We start from the raw sequence: 15,930 nt of genomic DNA on the forward strand, positions 1-15,930 counted from the left end.
TGTATTCATCCAACTAGATTCAATATCTCCTGGAGGATTTATCCACCAGCCATGGGGCAGCAGCAGCTGTTTTGAAAAGCCTACATAGGAGTTGTGCCTGTCACAACTCCACCAGGAGAGCGTAACCAGCACTCTCCTTATCTCCCTCCATGGGGTATCACCCTATTGTGTGCTCTGATTCCCACTTCTAGATTTACACACCTTACTACAATTGCACATATTCAGCAGTGTAAAGGCTACTTTCACACTAGCGTAGTTTTGCATACGTCACAATGCGTCGTTTAGGAGAAAAAACGCATCCTGCAAAGTTGTCTGCAGGATGCGTTTTTTCCCCATAGACTTACATTAGCGACGCATTGCGACGTATGGTCACACGTCGCATCCGTTGTGCAACGGATGCGTTGTGTTTTGGCGGACTGTCGGCACAAAAAAACGTTACATGTAACTTTTTGTGCGTCGAGTCCGCCATTTTTGGCCGCGCAGGCCGAAACTCCGCCCCCTCCTCCCCGCTCATCACACTGGGCAGCGGATGCGTCGTAAGACTGCATCCGCTGCCCAAGTTGTGATCAATTAGCACACTGTCCGTCGGTACTTCGGGCCGACGGATTGCGACGGCCCGTACCGACGGACTAGTGTGAAAGTAACCCAAGATCTATGGGACTGTAGCCAACCTCCCTTGACGTGGCCATAAGAGGAAATTAGACAGACAACAGAAATGACAGCCCAAAACAACTTCCAAATAGATTAGAGGTGAACTCCAAGGTCATTGAGCATTAGTGTCAGATCGCACCATCGGTCACGATTGTAAAGGAAACCACTATGGAAAGCAAAAAAATCGAAAAGAGAGACTGGAGTTTGCTAAAATGCATATTGACAAGCCACAAAGCTTCCGGGATAATGTCATTTGGACAGACGATATAAAGTGAAGCTTTTTGGCAAGTCATATCAGTTTTATGTTCATAAATGCAAAAATGAAGCCTACAAAGAAGAGAACATTGTACCTACTGTGTGAAACATAGTTGCTTGGTTATGTTTACAGCCTGATTTGCGACATCTAGTACAACGGGATCATGAGACTGTGCAGAGTACAATTAAATCTCAAGACTATCTAGGCACAGGTTATTGGTCCTCCAACAGGATAAATGACCCAAACACACAGCTAAAAACATCCAGGGAATGACTATGAGCTAAACATCGGAAACCTGCAGTCTGGAGAAGGTACCTCTACACCCGAGACACCAGGAGTAGTTGCTCATGAGGAGTGGGACAAAATACTTGTGGACAGGTGCAGAAGTCTTATTGAGCGCCACAGAAATCATTTGTTTGTAGTGATGTGTAACAGAATATTAAGATAAGGGTACCATCACCAGTTTCATACATTTTTTTTTTTTAGTTTTCTGTTAAAGTAAACCTGTCACCAGGTTTAGCTGATATGAGGTAAAGCCACCACCTTTCAGGCTTGATATACAGTATTCTATAATGCTATATATCTGCCCCCAACCTGACGTGAAAGAGAAGAAAAAGAGCTTTTATTATACTCACCTGTGGGGTGATCATGTCCGAGCAGTGTCGATGTTCTTGGTTCAGCACTATCTTCTTGCGATGCCGACCTCCTTCTTGCTTCATGTGAATAACACGTCTCTACGTCATCCACACAGTCTCCCTGGCACCGTGCTGAATGGTGGTGGCCTTCCTCTTACATCATATAGGCCAAACCTGGTGACATGTTCCCTTTAAATTAAAATACAATAGCAATATCTGATTTTCACTAGTTGATATTCAATAAATGTAAATTGAAAATTACTTTTTTCAGTTTCACGTTATTTCAGAGACTATTGTGAGCTTTCTCTTCTTTTAACGGAAGGGTAATTATCCACATGTGTAGATGTGAAATATTTTATGACATGATTGATACATGTTTGTTTGAATTTAATTTGCTGTTCTATAACATATCTTTATTGGTCATTATATACATTTCCTAATCATATAGTAATTTTACGTGTTCTTTCTTTCTATTGTGGACCTGTGACTTTACCTTGGTTTTAACGGTTGTATTTTTCGTTTTACATTTTGTCAATACCTTAAGTAAGAAAAGTAAATGGCTTGTCCCCTGTGTGATTTCCTTGATGTTTAAGAAGATGAGATTTCTGGGTAAAACATTTTCCACATTCTGGGCACGAAAATGGCTTCTCCCCTGTGTGAGTTCTGTGATGTGTAACAAGATGTGATTTCTCTATAAAACCTTTACCACATTCCGAACATGAAAATGGCTTCTCCCCTGTATGACTTCTCTGATGTCGAACAAGATGAGATTTCTCAATAAAACATTTTCCACATTTGAAGCAAGAATATTGCTTCTCCCCTGTATGAATTCTCTGGTGTTTCAGAAAATATGATTTGTAGGTAAAACACTTTCCACAGTCTGAACACGAATATGGCCTCTCCCCTGTATGAGTTACCTGATGGGCAACTAAAACTGATTTTTGGTTAAAACATTTTCCACATTCTGTACATGAATATGGCCTCTCCCCAGTGTGAATTCTCTGATGTATAACAAGATGTGATTTGTCTATAAAACATTTTCCGCATTCTGAACATGAAAATGGTTTCTCCCCAGTGTGACTTCTCTGATGTCTAGCAAGATGCGATTTCTCTATAAAGCATTTCCCACATATGCTACAAGAAAATTGCTTATCCCCTGTGTGAATTCTTTCATGTTTGAGTAAATGTGATTTGTAGGTAAAACATTTCCCACATTCTGAACATGAATATGGCTTCTCCCCTGTGTGAGCAAATTTATGTTCAACATTCTTTCTCTTATTTTTCTTTTGCTTTACAGTCTGTGATGAATCAGATTGATAATTTTCAACAGGATCAGATGATAGATGTTTGCTGTAAAGATCTGGAGGTGTAGCTGGGATAATACTGTGCTCTTCATATGTATCTTCTGTGATACCATAATCATCTGCTTTAAAGTCTGAAGATATTGGATATCCATCTAATGTCCAGGTACAGTCATCTGCTAAGAATAAAAGTGATTTTATTACTTTTCAATAACGGTGTGTTGAATTTATGAATAATTACATTTTATAAAATACTATTTTTCAGAAAAAAAACAATTGTTCATAACTGTATATAGAATTGTGGAGGTACTCACAAGCTAAAAACTAATTTTTATTTCTTTATAGTAAAGACAATAAAAAATGGGGTAGCAAAGGAAGGATTCGGAGGCTAGTGACGGCCATTTAGCTTTACATAAGCTTCAACTAACGTACACGTGCACATGAAGCAGAATCCCCTTTAGGTAAAGCCATCTCTGAGGCCGGGATCACACTAGAGAGAAATACAGACGTATAAGAAGCGCAAAAACAACGCATTGCACTCGGACCAATGTTTCTCTATGGGGCAACTTCCATCAGACGTATATTTCTCAGCCGTATTTTATGGGCGATTGTCAGCGTATTCCGAGAACTTGACTTGCGAGAAATACGCAGCCGGTGTTCTATAGAAAAGCCGGCAATTCAGTGCGGTGTACAGTAAAATCACACTGACAGGTTAGAACAGAATAGCTAAAATAAATGTCCACACATAGAATAGGTGTGTGTGTGTGTGTGTGTGTGTGTATAAAATATATATATCTCTATATCTTTATTACAGAGCTAGACAGCATAAAAGCCAGTAATTCAGTTGCCGGCTTTTGCTAGCTCCTTACCAAACCTGACAGGATATGAGACATGGTTTACATATAGTAAACAATGTTATATTTTTAAATATTCCTCACTAATAATGTTAGTAGTTTGTGTGTGCAAAATTTGGGAGCTCTAGGTGTTAAAATAAAAGGTTAAATCACTGAAAAAACTGCTGTGGGCTCTCACGCAGTTTTCTCCGCCAGAGTTGGAAAGCCAGGTGACTTGGGTTAGACATTAATAACCTAGCAAGGGACCATGGTTATTGGCCTCCCCAGCTAAAAACATCTGCCCCCAGCCACCCCAGAAGAGGCGCATCTGTAAGATGCGCCAATTTCGGCACTTAGCCACTCTCTTCCCACTCCCGAGTAGCGGTGGGATATGGGCAATAAGGGGTTAATGTCACCTTATATTATAATATGAACTGTAACGTCTGAATTTTTCTGAATATTTTCTCATGCTACAGTTCATATGAGTTTATGCCACCAGGGGTCGCAGCTTCGATGACGGCACTGCAAGTCCCCGAAGCTAAGTTGCCATCATTTCATTCATTCCTCAGTCTTTTACAGCCAGGAGCAGTCGTATTAGCAGCGCTCCTGGCTGTAACTTTATTTAATCCCTTCCGATGGATTTACATTGTGGGACATGACTGTACGGCGGACAGGTATGGGATATTGTTGCTCTTTTTATTTCCTTTTTTACAGGAGAACGAGTGTCTTCAGTTGGATTGAGCGCACAATAAAGATAATAAAACCCCATGTGTTTAAGAATAAAGTATTTTAATGAAATAAATGTGTATTTTTAACCCTTTACTAATATTATAATAATGGATAGATGTCTTACTGACATTTCTCCATTATTAACCAGGCTTAATGTCGCCTTTCAATAGCAAGGTGACTTTAACCCCATATGTCAATGCCACAGGGCAGTGGGAAGAGAGAGGCTAAGTGCCGGAATACGCGCATCTTACAGATGCGCCTTTTCTGGGGTGGCTGGGGGCAGATGTTTTTAGCCGGGGGAGCCAATAAGCATGGTCCCTCTCTAGTCTATTAATATCTGCCTTCAGTCACTGGTTTTCCCACTCTGGCAGAGAAAATTGCGTGGGAGCCCACGCCAGTTTTTTCCGTTATTTAACCCTTTATTTTAACACCTAGAGCTCCCAAATTTTGCACACACACTGCTAACATTATTAGTGAGGAATATGTAAAAATATAGCATATGAAATGGTTTACTGTATGTAAACCAAGTCTCATATCCTGTCGGGTTTGATAAAGACTTGGCAAAAGCTGGCAATTGAATCACCGGCTTTTCTGCTATCTAGCTCTGTATTAAAAAAAAAAAAATATATATATATATATATATATATATATATATATATATATATATATATATATATATATATATATATATATATATATATATATATTGTACTAGATGGTGGCCCGATTCTAACGCATCGGGTATTCTAGAATATGCATGTCCACGTAGTATATTGCACAGGCCACGTAGTATATTGCCTAGTTACGTAGCGTATTGCACATCCGCGTAGCGTATTGCACATCCACGTAGCGTATTGCACAGCCCACGTAGTATATTGCTCAGCCACGTAGTATATTGCTCAGCCACGTAGTATATTGCCCAGTGACGACGTATACAGCACAGAGCCACGTAGTATATTGGCCAGTCACGTAGTATATTGGCCAGTCACGTAGTATATTGGCCAGTCACGTAGTATATTGGCCAGCCACGTAGTATATTGGCCAGCCAAGTAGTATATTGCCCAGCCACGTATGTCACAGGTTAAAAAATAAACATATACTCCCCTTCCGAGGGCCCCTTGTAGTTCTGTCGCCTGTGTGCGGTGCAGGTGGCAGCTTCCGGTCCCAGGGTGTGATGACGTCACGGCCACATGACCGTGACATCATGGCAGGTTCTTCTAGCGCAAGACCTGTGATGACGTCGCGGTCACATGACCGTGACGTCATGGCAGGTCCTTCTCGCACACCATCCTTGCCACTGGAACCTGCCGCTTGCATGGAGCGGTCACTGGAGCATCGCGAGGAGAGGGAAAGGCAGCGGAAGGTGAGTATATAATTTTTTTATTATTTTTAACATTAGATGTTTTTACTATTGACGCTGCATAGGCAGCATCAATAGTAAAAACTTGGTCACACAGGGTTAATAGCGGCGGTAACGGAGTGAGTTACCCACGGCATAACGCGGTCCGTTACTGCTGGCATTAACCCTGTGTGAGCGGTGACTGCGGGGAGTATGGAGCGGGCGCCGGGCACTGACTGCAGGTGAGTAGGGAGGTACTAATCGGACTGTGGCCGTCGCTGATTGGTCGCGGCAGTCATGACAGGCAGCTGGCGAGACCAATGAGCGAGTTGGATTCCATGACAGACAGAGGCCGTGACAGACAGAAAGACCGACAGACAGAAGGACAGACGGAAGTACCCCTTAGACAATTATATAGTAGATATACAGTACAGACCAAAAGTTTGGACACACCTTCTCATTTTAAGATTTTTCTGTGTTTTCATGACTATGAAAATTGTGCATTCACACTGAAGGCATCAAAACTATGAATTAACACATGTGGAATTATATACTTAACAAAAAAGTGTGAAACAACTGAAAATATGTCTTATATTCTAGGTTCTTCAAACTAGCCACCTTTGTTTTGATTACTGCTTGCACACTCTTGGCATTCTCTTGATGAGCTTCAAGAGCTAGTCATCGGGAATGGTCTTCCAACAATCTTAACCCCTTAGTGACAGAGTCAATTTGGTACTTAATGACCGAGCCAATTTTTACAATTCTGACCACTATCACTTTATGAGGTTATAACTCTGGAACACTTTAACAGATCCTGCTGATTCTGAGATTGTTTTTTCGTGACATATTGTACTTCATGTTAGTGGTAACATTTCTTCAATATTACTTGCGATTATTTATGAAAAAAAACGGAAATATGGCAAATTTAAAAAAATTTGCAATTTTCAAACTTTGTATTTTTATTCCCTTAAATCAGAGATATGTCACAAAAAATAGTTAATAAATAACATTTAACACATGTCTACTTTACATCCGCACAATTTTGGAAACAAAATTTTTTTTTTTTGTTAGGGAGTTATAAGGGTTAAAAGTTGACCAGCAATTTCTCATTTTTACAACACCATTTTTTTTTAGGGACCACATCACATTTGTAATCATCTTGAGGGGTCTATATGATAGAAAATAACCAAGTGTGACACCATTCTAAAAACTGCACCCCTCAAGGTGCTCAAAACCACATTCAAGAAGTTTATTAACCCTTTACGTGCTTCACAGGAACTGAAACAATATGGAAAAAAAAAATGAACATTTAACTTTTTTTTGCAAACATTTTACTTAAGAACCATTTTTTTTTTATTTTCACAAGTGTAAAAACAGAATTGTAACCATAAATTTTGTTGTGCAATTTCTCCTGAATACGCCGATACCCCATATGTGGGGGTAAACCACTGTTTGGGCGCACCGCAGAGCTAGGAAGAGAAGGAGCGCCGTTTGACTTTTTCAATGCAGAATTGGCTGGAATTGAGATCTGATGCCATGTCACGTTTAGAGAGCCCCTGATGTGCCTAAACAGTGGAAACGCTCCACAAGTGACACCATTTTGGAAACTAGACCCCTTAAGGAACTTACCTAGATGTGGGGTGAGCACTTTGTGCCCCCAAGTGCTTCACATAAGTTTATAAATTAGAGCCGTGAAAATAAAAAATCGCATTTTGTTTACACAAAAATGATCTTTTCGCCCACAAATTCTTATTTGTACAAGGGTAACAGGAGAAATTAGACCACAAAAGTTGTTGTGAAATTTCTCCTGAGTACGTCGATACCCCATATGTGGGGGTAAACCACTGTTTGAGCGCACCGCAGAGCTTGGAAGAGAAGGAGTGCAGTTTTACTTTTTCAATGTAGAATTGGCTGGAATAGAGATCGGACGCCATGTCGCGTTTGGAGAGCCCCTGATGTGCCTAAACAGTGGGAACCCCCCACAAGTGACACCATTTTGGAAATTAGACCCCTTAAGGAACTTGTCTTGATGTGTGGTGAGCACTTTAAACCCCCAAGTGCTTCACAGAAATTTATAACGTAGAGCCGTGAAAATAAAAAATCTTTTTTTTCCCTCAAAAATGATTTTTTAGCCTGCAATTTTTTTTCTCAAGGGCAACAGGAGACATTGGACCCCAAAATCTGTTGACCAGTTTGTCCTAAGTACGCTGATACCCCATATGTGGGGGGCACTGTTTGGGCACCCATCGGGGCTCGGAAGGGAAGGAGCGCCGTTTTGGAATGCAGACTTTGATAGAATGGTCTGTGGCGTTATGTTGCGTTTGGAGAGCCCCTGATGTACCTAAACAGTAGAAACCCCCAACAAGTGACCCCATTTTGGAAACTAGACCCCCCCCCCCAAGGAACTTATCTAGATGTGTGATGAGAACCTTGAATGCCCAAGTGCTTCACAGAAGTTTATAATGCAGAGTCGTGAAAATAATAAAAAAAAAATTTTCCACAAAAAAGATTTTTTAGCCCCCAAGTTTTTATTTTCACAAGGGTAACAGGAGAAATTGGACCCCAAAAGTTGTTGTCCAATTTATCCAGAGTACGCTGACTCCCCATATGTGGGGGTAAACCACTGTTTGGGCGCACGGCAGAGCTCAGAAGGGAGGGAGCACTATTTGACTTTTTGAGCGCAAAATTGGCTGTGGTGTTTAGAGACCCCCTGATGTACCTAAACAGTGGAAACCCCAATTCTAACTCCAACCCTAATCCCAACCCGATCCATAATCCTAATCACAACCCTAATGATAATCACGACCCTAACCCCAGAACAACCAGAACCCTAAATCCAACACACCCCTAATCCTAATCTCAACCCTAACCTCAACCCTAATGCCAACCCTAATCCCAACTCTAGCCCTAACTTTAGCCCCAACCCTAACCCTAACTTTAGCCCTAACCCTAACTTTAGCCCCAACCCTAGCCCTAAATTTAGCCCCAACCCTAACCCTAACCCTAAATTTATCCCCAACTCCTCTAGCTGCCGGCCAGCAGATCATGGCGGGCGCACTGCGCATGCGCCCACCATTTTCTTACCGGAGGAAGAAGCCGGCGGCCAGGAGGGAACACAGGAGGACCCAGGGACACCGGTAAGTATAACAGGGTCCCCGAATCCCCCTATTTCTCTGTCCTGTGATGTGCGATCACATCAGAGGAAAGAGAATTACACATAGCTTTTTTTTTTTTTTTTTTTTTTTTTTTTTTTTGCGGTCGCCGGTAAACAGTTAATTACCGGCGATCGCAAAACAGGGGTCGGTAAAAACCGACCCCGATCATTTTCTTTGGGGCCTGGGCTACCCCCAGCAGCCGAGACCCCAAAGATGTTTCGGGTGCCGGCTGGCGCACTGCGCATGCGCCCGCCATTTTTTGGCCGGAAGAAGATGGCGGTGCCCATCGGGAGCCACGAGGAGCACCGGGGGGGACAGGTGAGTATCGGGGGGCTATCGGGGACCCCATTTCTGTCCTCTGATGTGCGATCACATCGGAGGACAGAAATTAAATGGGAAATCGCTTTTTTTTTTGTTTTTTTTGCGATCGCCGGTAAACTGTTAATTACCGGCGATCGCAAACCGGGGGTCGGTAAAAAACCCCTGAATCATGTTCTCTGGGGTCTCGGCTAACCAAGACCCCAGAGAAAATCCGACTCTGGGACGCGCTATTCACTTTTTCCACAGTTTAAGTACCCTTAACTGCCGCCATTAAAAGGCGTATCGGCGGTCGTTAAGGGGTTAAAGAAGTTCCCAGAGATGCTTAGGACTTGTTGGCCCTATTGCCTACACTCTGCGGTCCAGCTCGCCCCAAACCATCTCAATTGGGTTGAGGTCTGGTGACTGTGGAGACCAGGTCATCTTGCGTAGCACCCCATCACTCTCCTTCTTGGTCAAATAGCCCTTACACAGCCTGGAAGTGTGTTTGGGGTCATTGTCCTGTTGAAAAATAAATGATGGTCCAACTAAACGCAAACCGGATGGCATAGCATGCCGCTGCAAGATGCTGTGGTAGCCATGCTGATTCAGTATGCATTCAATTTTGAATAAATCCCTAACAGTGTCACCAGCAATGCACCTCCACACCATCACACCTCCTCCTCCATGCTTCACGGTGGCAACCAGGCATGTAGAGTCCATCCGTTCACCTTTTCTGCGTCACACAAAGACACGGTGGTTGGAACCAAAGATCTCAAATTTGGACTCATCAGACCAAAGCATAGATTTCCACTGGTCTAATGTCCATTCCTTGTGTTCTTTAGCCCAAACAAATCTCTTCTGCTTGTTGCCTGTCCTTAGCAGTGGTTTCCTAGCAGCTATTTTACCATGAAGGCCTGCTGCACTAAGTCTCCTATTAACAGTTGTTGTAGAGATGTGTCTGCTGCTAGAACTCTGTGTGGCATTGACCTGGTCTCTAATCTGAGCTGTTGTTAACCTGCGATTTCTAAGGTTGGTGACTCGGATAAACTTATCCTCAGAACTCTTGGTCTTCCTTTTCTGGGGTGGTCCTCAAGTGAGCCAGTTTCTTTGTAGTGCATGATGGTTTTTGCCACTGCACTTGGGGACACTTTCAAAGTTTTCCCAATTTTTCAGACTGACTGACCTTCATTTCTTAAAGTAATGATGGCCACTCATTTTTCTTTACTTAGCTGCTTTTTTCTTGCCATAATACAAATTCGAACATCAGTAGGACTATCAGCTGTGTATCCACCAGACTTCTGCACAACACAACTAACTGATGGTCCCAACCCCATTTATAAAGCAAGAAATCCCAATTATTAAACCTGAAAGGGCACACCTGTGAAGTGAAAACCATTCCCGGTGACTACCTCTTGAAGCTCCTCAAGAGAATGCCAAGAGTGTGCAAAGCGGTCATCAAAACAAAAGGTGGCTACTTTGAAGAAGCTAGAATATAAGACATAATTTCAGTTGTTTCACACTTTTTTTGTTAAGTATATAATTCCACATGTGTTAATTCATAGTTTTGATGCCTTCATTGTGAATGTACAATTTTCATAGTCATGAAAATAAAGAATAATCTTAAAATGAAAAGATGTGTCCAAACTTTTGGTCTGTACTGTATGTTTTCATGAATATTTGAGCCCACGGATCCATTATATGTCCATTTTGCAAGCCGGCGAGAAAATCTCGCCATACGGAGGGTTACATGCGCAAAATACGCAGCCACACCTTGCCAACGGATAACATACGGATCACTGTTCAGGAACTTTTCTGCGTATCTCGGCCGTAAAAAACGGACCGTATTTTTAATAATAATTTTTATTTATAAAGCGCCAACATATTCCGCAGCGCTTTACAACTTATAGAGGGGACTTGTACAGACAATAGACATTACAGCATAACAGAAATCACAGTTCAAAACCGATACCAGGAGGAATGAGGACCCTGCTCGCAAGCTTACAAACTATGAGGAAAAGGGGAGTCACGAGAGGGGACTGGATGCCTTTCTTGAAAAGTATAATGTTACAGGGTATATACACTAGATTCCTTGATAGGGCGTTGATCCAGGGAACTAGTCTGATTGCCGTATGTGGAGTCGGGAAGGAATTTTTTTCCCCAATGTGGAGCTTACTCTTTGCCACATGGTTTTTTTTTTTGCCTTCCTCTGGATCAACATGTTAGGGCATGTTAGGTTAGGCTATGGGTTGAACTAGATGGACTTAGTCTTCCTTCAACCTTAATAACTATGTAACTATGAGAGGTGGATGGTAACAATTGCTTTAGTTATTTGGACCAGCCATAGTGTAAGGCTCGGGTGTTCATGTAAAGCTGCATGAACCAGTTAACTGCCTATGTATGTAGCAGTACAGACATAGAGGGCTATTTTTATACGTTATGTCTGACCCCGGCCTTAGCCTCCACCACCTCATTTTCATTCAAGTAGCCAGACTTCATTACAAGTAGTGCCTGGTCATTGTCATCATCTTCATGCTTGCCGTATGCTGAATATTCCTCATCCATAGCTGAATGTGTGGACAAGAAACAATAATATGTGCCCACTCATCCCCTTGTATGCCAAATGAAACCTTACTTGGCCAAGTAGTTGGTGGTGTAATTGTCACTTTGTATTTTCACGTGTTGTAAAAGGCGGACTGCTACTTGGAATTGTCATTGCACTGTAAAGTGCACTCTACCATCGAAGCATAGAGCAGCAAGGGCCAGTATATGTTTTTCACAGCCCGCTAGGTAAATATTTTGCTTGGAGCAATGACAATGTTAACTGCAAGGACAGGTGAGGGGCTAGTAACATCTCAACAGTTGGGCAGGTCAAGGCATGCTCAAACATCTCTACTTCAATGAACATCTTTGTGTCCAACAGCAATACAGCAGAATGTAGTTTCCACTCCCCTTTACTCCTTTCATATGTGTAAATTGAAGCTCTGCATTGCTGAAATGGCTGCTTTACCAAAGCAATAGAAGCGACAGAGTGGAAGAGTTGCTGACCTGCATTGAGCAGTAGATTTCCTACTGGATGTCTCTCCGCTAATTGATTCAATAAGGGATAGAGAATGAACAGCTTCCACCTAATGATCGCTACCCCGGGGCTGTTGGGGAATTGAAGAAAATTGGTCATCTGCAGGATGATGTAGAAAAGGATGAGGATCTAGGGAGGATGAGGAGATGGACACAGTTTTGGCTACGGGTGAGGCTGACACCATAGTGATGATGCACAAAGCACATTCATACGGGTAACATACAAACCAGGGAGATAAACACCTCAATCTGATCCCTGTCCAGACTAGGAAAAGCCCTTTTCTGACCCAGATTGACCACGAAGTTTGGCAACCGAAGACAGTGAAATAGCACCCCCACTCGATGGCTTACCATGAATGTCCTTAGCAGCTCTTAGGTTCGGTAGAGAAGTAGTCTTCTAAGGAGTAAAGAAATCACATACAAAACAACTGCAACCAACACAAACTAAATGAATTCAGAAAAGTCTTATCACCAGCACGAAACACTAGAAGTGGGAAGGTGTTTAAAGCTGCACCTGAAAGGCGATAGGACAGAGTAAATGAAAAGCACCTGTTACCCAATACTGACAGAAAAACAGAATTAAAACTCCCAAAGAAAAGGTGTATCTGTTGTGGCTCAGCAGGAAGAGTTGCTGAGAACAGAACACAGAATCAAGGGTTCAAATCAAGACACATGACTGTCGCTATGACATGGCGGTGTGTGGTGGAGTATGAAATAATTGCGCTCTTGGTCACACTGGTAAGCACAGAAAGCAGAATTACATCAATGCTAGATATGACCAACCATTGCAGTAAAGGGTAGAGAACAAAATACAACAGTTCTTGGTCACACTGACAATCGTCACACTGACAATGAACGCAAGTTACATGCTTTGTTCCCTACCTGCTGACAGGTGTATAGTTAGCATGAAGAATAGGGATGTCTATTGAATAGACCCTTGGTATAAAAGAAAAATGGGGGAAATTTTTCATGCTTTTGAAAGCAAAATTGCTGGATTATCAGGATTAGTTGTGTACCCAACTATACCCCAAGATTCGCTCAGCAGATGATACAAGCTGGTACCATGTCTAACTGGAAAGCTTCTCTTTGCTCCCCACTGAGTAACAACTCTACCACCCCTGACAGTACCACCTCTACAACAAGTAGCCGAAGCACTAGTAGCCTACACAATTTCTGGAACAAGATGGATCAGTTATTTTTTCATAACTTATATGCATCAGGTCGCTGTAGCAAACAGACACAAAACCTGAACAACCAGATTCGGTAGTATCTGAGCTGTGCCTCTTTTCTATAAGACACCCTTAATTTTTACCCAGTGGACCTCATTCAGAAGACTGGGCCTGCAGCAAGAACTGTCCTAGTTTGCCAGTGGCCTTTTCCAACTTCAAGCTTACTGTCAACGAAGCTATTCAGAGTGGCAGATGGTATTGTCATATCTAAACAGACAAGGCTGTCCTCCACAAGCATGGAAAACGTATGTGAATATAAATCCGGCATGGATCTATGAGGATTTTCACACTATTACCGCTGATGGCAATAATTACACAAGTTTTTGTTGACAGTAGGTACTAGGTATTTACCACTAGTCCAATGAAACCACTGCTGCTGTTTGTCTATCACGTTGCATGCTGTAATGATGCTTTTACCCCCCCCAAACAGCTGGACATATCCTGTCTATTATGTTCCATGCTATACTGCTGCTGCCACAACCACTTCCTTTACGTAGCCTGATGCTACCTGCCTGTCCATCATGTTCAAAGTCTACATTGCTGTTGCTACCACTGACCCTATATAGCCTAATATCTCCTGACTGTCCATTGTGATCCATACTGTACTGCTGCCACTCTGTTCTCCCCTACACTGTTGAACATCTGATGCATGTTCTTCAAACTATAGGCATACTGTTGCTGCTACCACTCCCATTACACAGTCACACATCTCCTGTTTGTCCATCATGTCCCATATTGTTCTGCTGGGAACCATAGACTTCACAGGGTAATTATAACAAAACTGAAACTGCTCACAAAAAAGGGAGAATTCTTGGATGGCTATAAGTCATTGTATCTTTATTCTCAAATTAAACCTGCTGCTACTCGCATAAGTATATTAACACCTGCAGGCATCTACCCCAAAAGGGATAATTTTTTGTCCATTGCCACCAGTTCCTATCCATTCATCCATTGCCATATGTGTTTGTGACTTTGATATTACTAAGGCTGTCTTTGTGTTAAAGGACTTTAAAGAGGTTGGACACAGACACTGGAGACCTCAGAGTGCCATCCATGTCTTTTCAGGGCAATTGGAGGCTTTGGAACACTTTTGATTTGTACATAATCAGTTTTTCAAAAACAAACTTTTGGGCTGAATCAGACCCGAAATGTATCTCTCTAGCTGATACATCCTCTGTTTGATCTGGCTCTGCATAGTGTTGCCTAATGGCTAGTCTGTTACATTAACTCCTGAAGATGCCTCAAAAGGCAAAAAAGTCAGGATGACATGGCTTTCTGATTTCAAGTGAACTTTTACATACCAACTGCGAACCAGTGGCAAGCGTCACCACGCAGGGTCAATGCCAAGAGGTCAAGTCACAAGGGACAAAAATAGTAAAACAAGCAGATGATCAGAATTTGAGCGAAGGTCAGAAAACAGGAGGGATCAGGAAGACAATAAAATAGCAAAGACAAGCACTACAAGCACGTAAGAAGGTTGTTGCTAAATGATACGCAAGCAAGGTACACGATGAATAAGTTCCTCTCTGTATGTGTCCAATTGTCCAATGTGCTGTGGATGAGTGCAGGTTAGGTAATATTTCATTCTGGCCTATCGCCCTCAGTCCAAATGCCATTTTAAACTCTGGCTGGTGATTAGCTGCAGTGGTCTCATCTGAACGGCCAGAACAGAATTTATGGAGATAGGATCTGCCAATTTTGCTCACTGAAATTTAGTGTTGAAACTGTTTTAATAAAAAATTTTGTTTTTCTGACATTCATTACAATACAGATTTTTTAAATCAAATACTCTAACATACCATTGAAATATAACATATAATAGCATCAGCCAGTGAATGTGTTCAATCTAAATTATACTACTCGCCTGGGAGGTTATCTGTTGGGATCTCCTCTTTACACCAATCATCACCTATCACATATGTAACAATATTGTCCAGATCTTCATCCTGAAATAAATATTTTTTAAATATTACAGAAAGCTTAATAATTAACATGATGTATAGCAACCAAAATATGACAGACATTGGTATTGCAGTTAAATTACTTCAAGTTTTTGGTATGAATCTAATTTGTTTGTTTTTTTATTCCAGCCAACAGTGTCCATAACTAGACATTTGTAAGATGCTTCAAACAACTAATGTCTATGATCAGCTCTAATCCTGTCATCTTCACCATTCTTATTACATAAGCATGAGCACAAGACCTTCACAGACGTCTACACATCATAGGAAAGATCTCATGACTCGATGTACCTGATGATCCTGAGGAACATCTGGATTTTCTTGCTTACAGTCCTGTGGAAGAAGAGGACGGAGACATCTCTCTGGTGTTGTCCTCTTACTGGATAGATCTGGAGGAAACACAAACGGGACTGAATTCATTCTTTATATATAGATAATTATAGGCCGTGTGTATTTAGCCCTGTCT

General features: G+C 41.9%; 1 protein-coding gene across 1 annotated transcript in view; it reads right to left on the reverse strand.

Moving 5' to 3' along the window:
- Positions 1 to 502: 502 nt before the first annotated feature.
- Positions 503 to 15,930, reverse strand: part of LOC143768192 (uncharacterized) — a 49,281-nt gene continuing 33,853 nt past the window's right edge. The window contains exons 13-15 of the mRNA XM_077256883.1: positions 15,756 to 15,853; positions 15,368 to 15,449; positions 503 to 3,022 (exon numbers count right to left, since the gene is read on the reverse strand). Coding sequence (XP_077112998.1) covers positions 2,082 to 3,022; positions 15,368 to 15,449; positions 15,756 to 15,853 — 1,121 coding nt within the window. The 3' untranslated portion in view covers positions 503 to 2,081. The remainder of the gene's footprint in view (positions 3,023 to 15,367; positions 15,450 to 15,755; positions 15,854 to 15,930) is intronic.

This window comes from Ranitomeya variabilis, chromosome 4, assembly GCF_051348905.1.
Source record: "Ranitomeya variabilis isolate aRanVar5 chromosome 4, aRanVar5.hap1, whole genome shotgun sequence".
In the NCBI taxonomy this organism is placed as follows: domain Eukaryota; kingdom Metazoa; phylum Chordata; class Amphibia; order Anura; family Dendrobatidae; genus Ranitomeya; species Ranitomeya variabilis.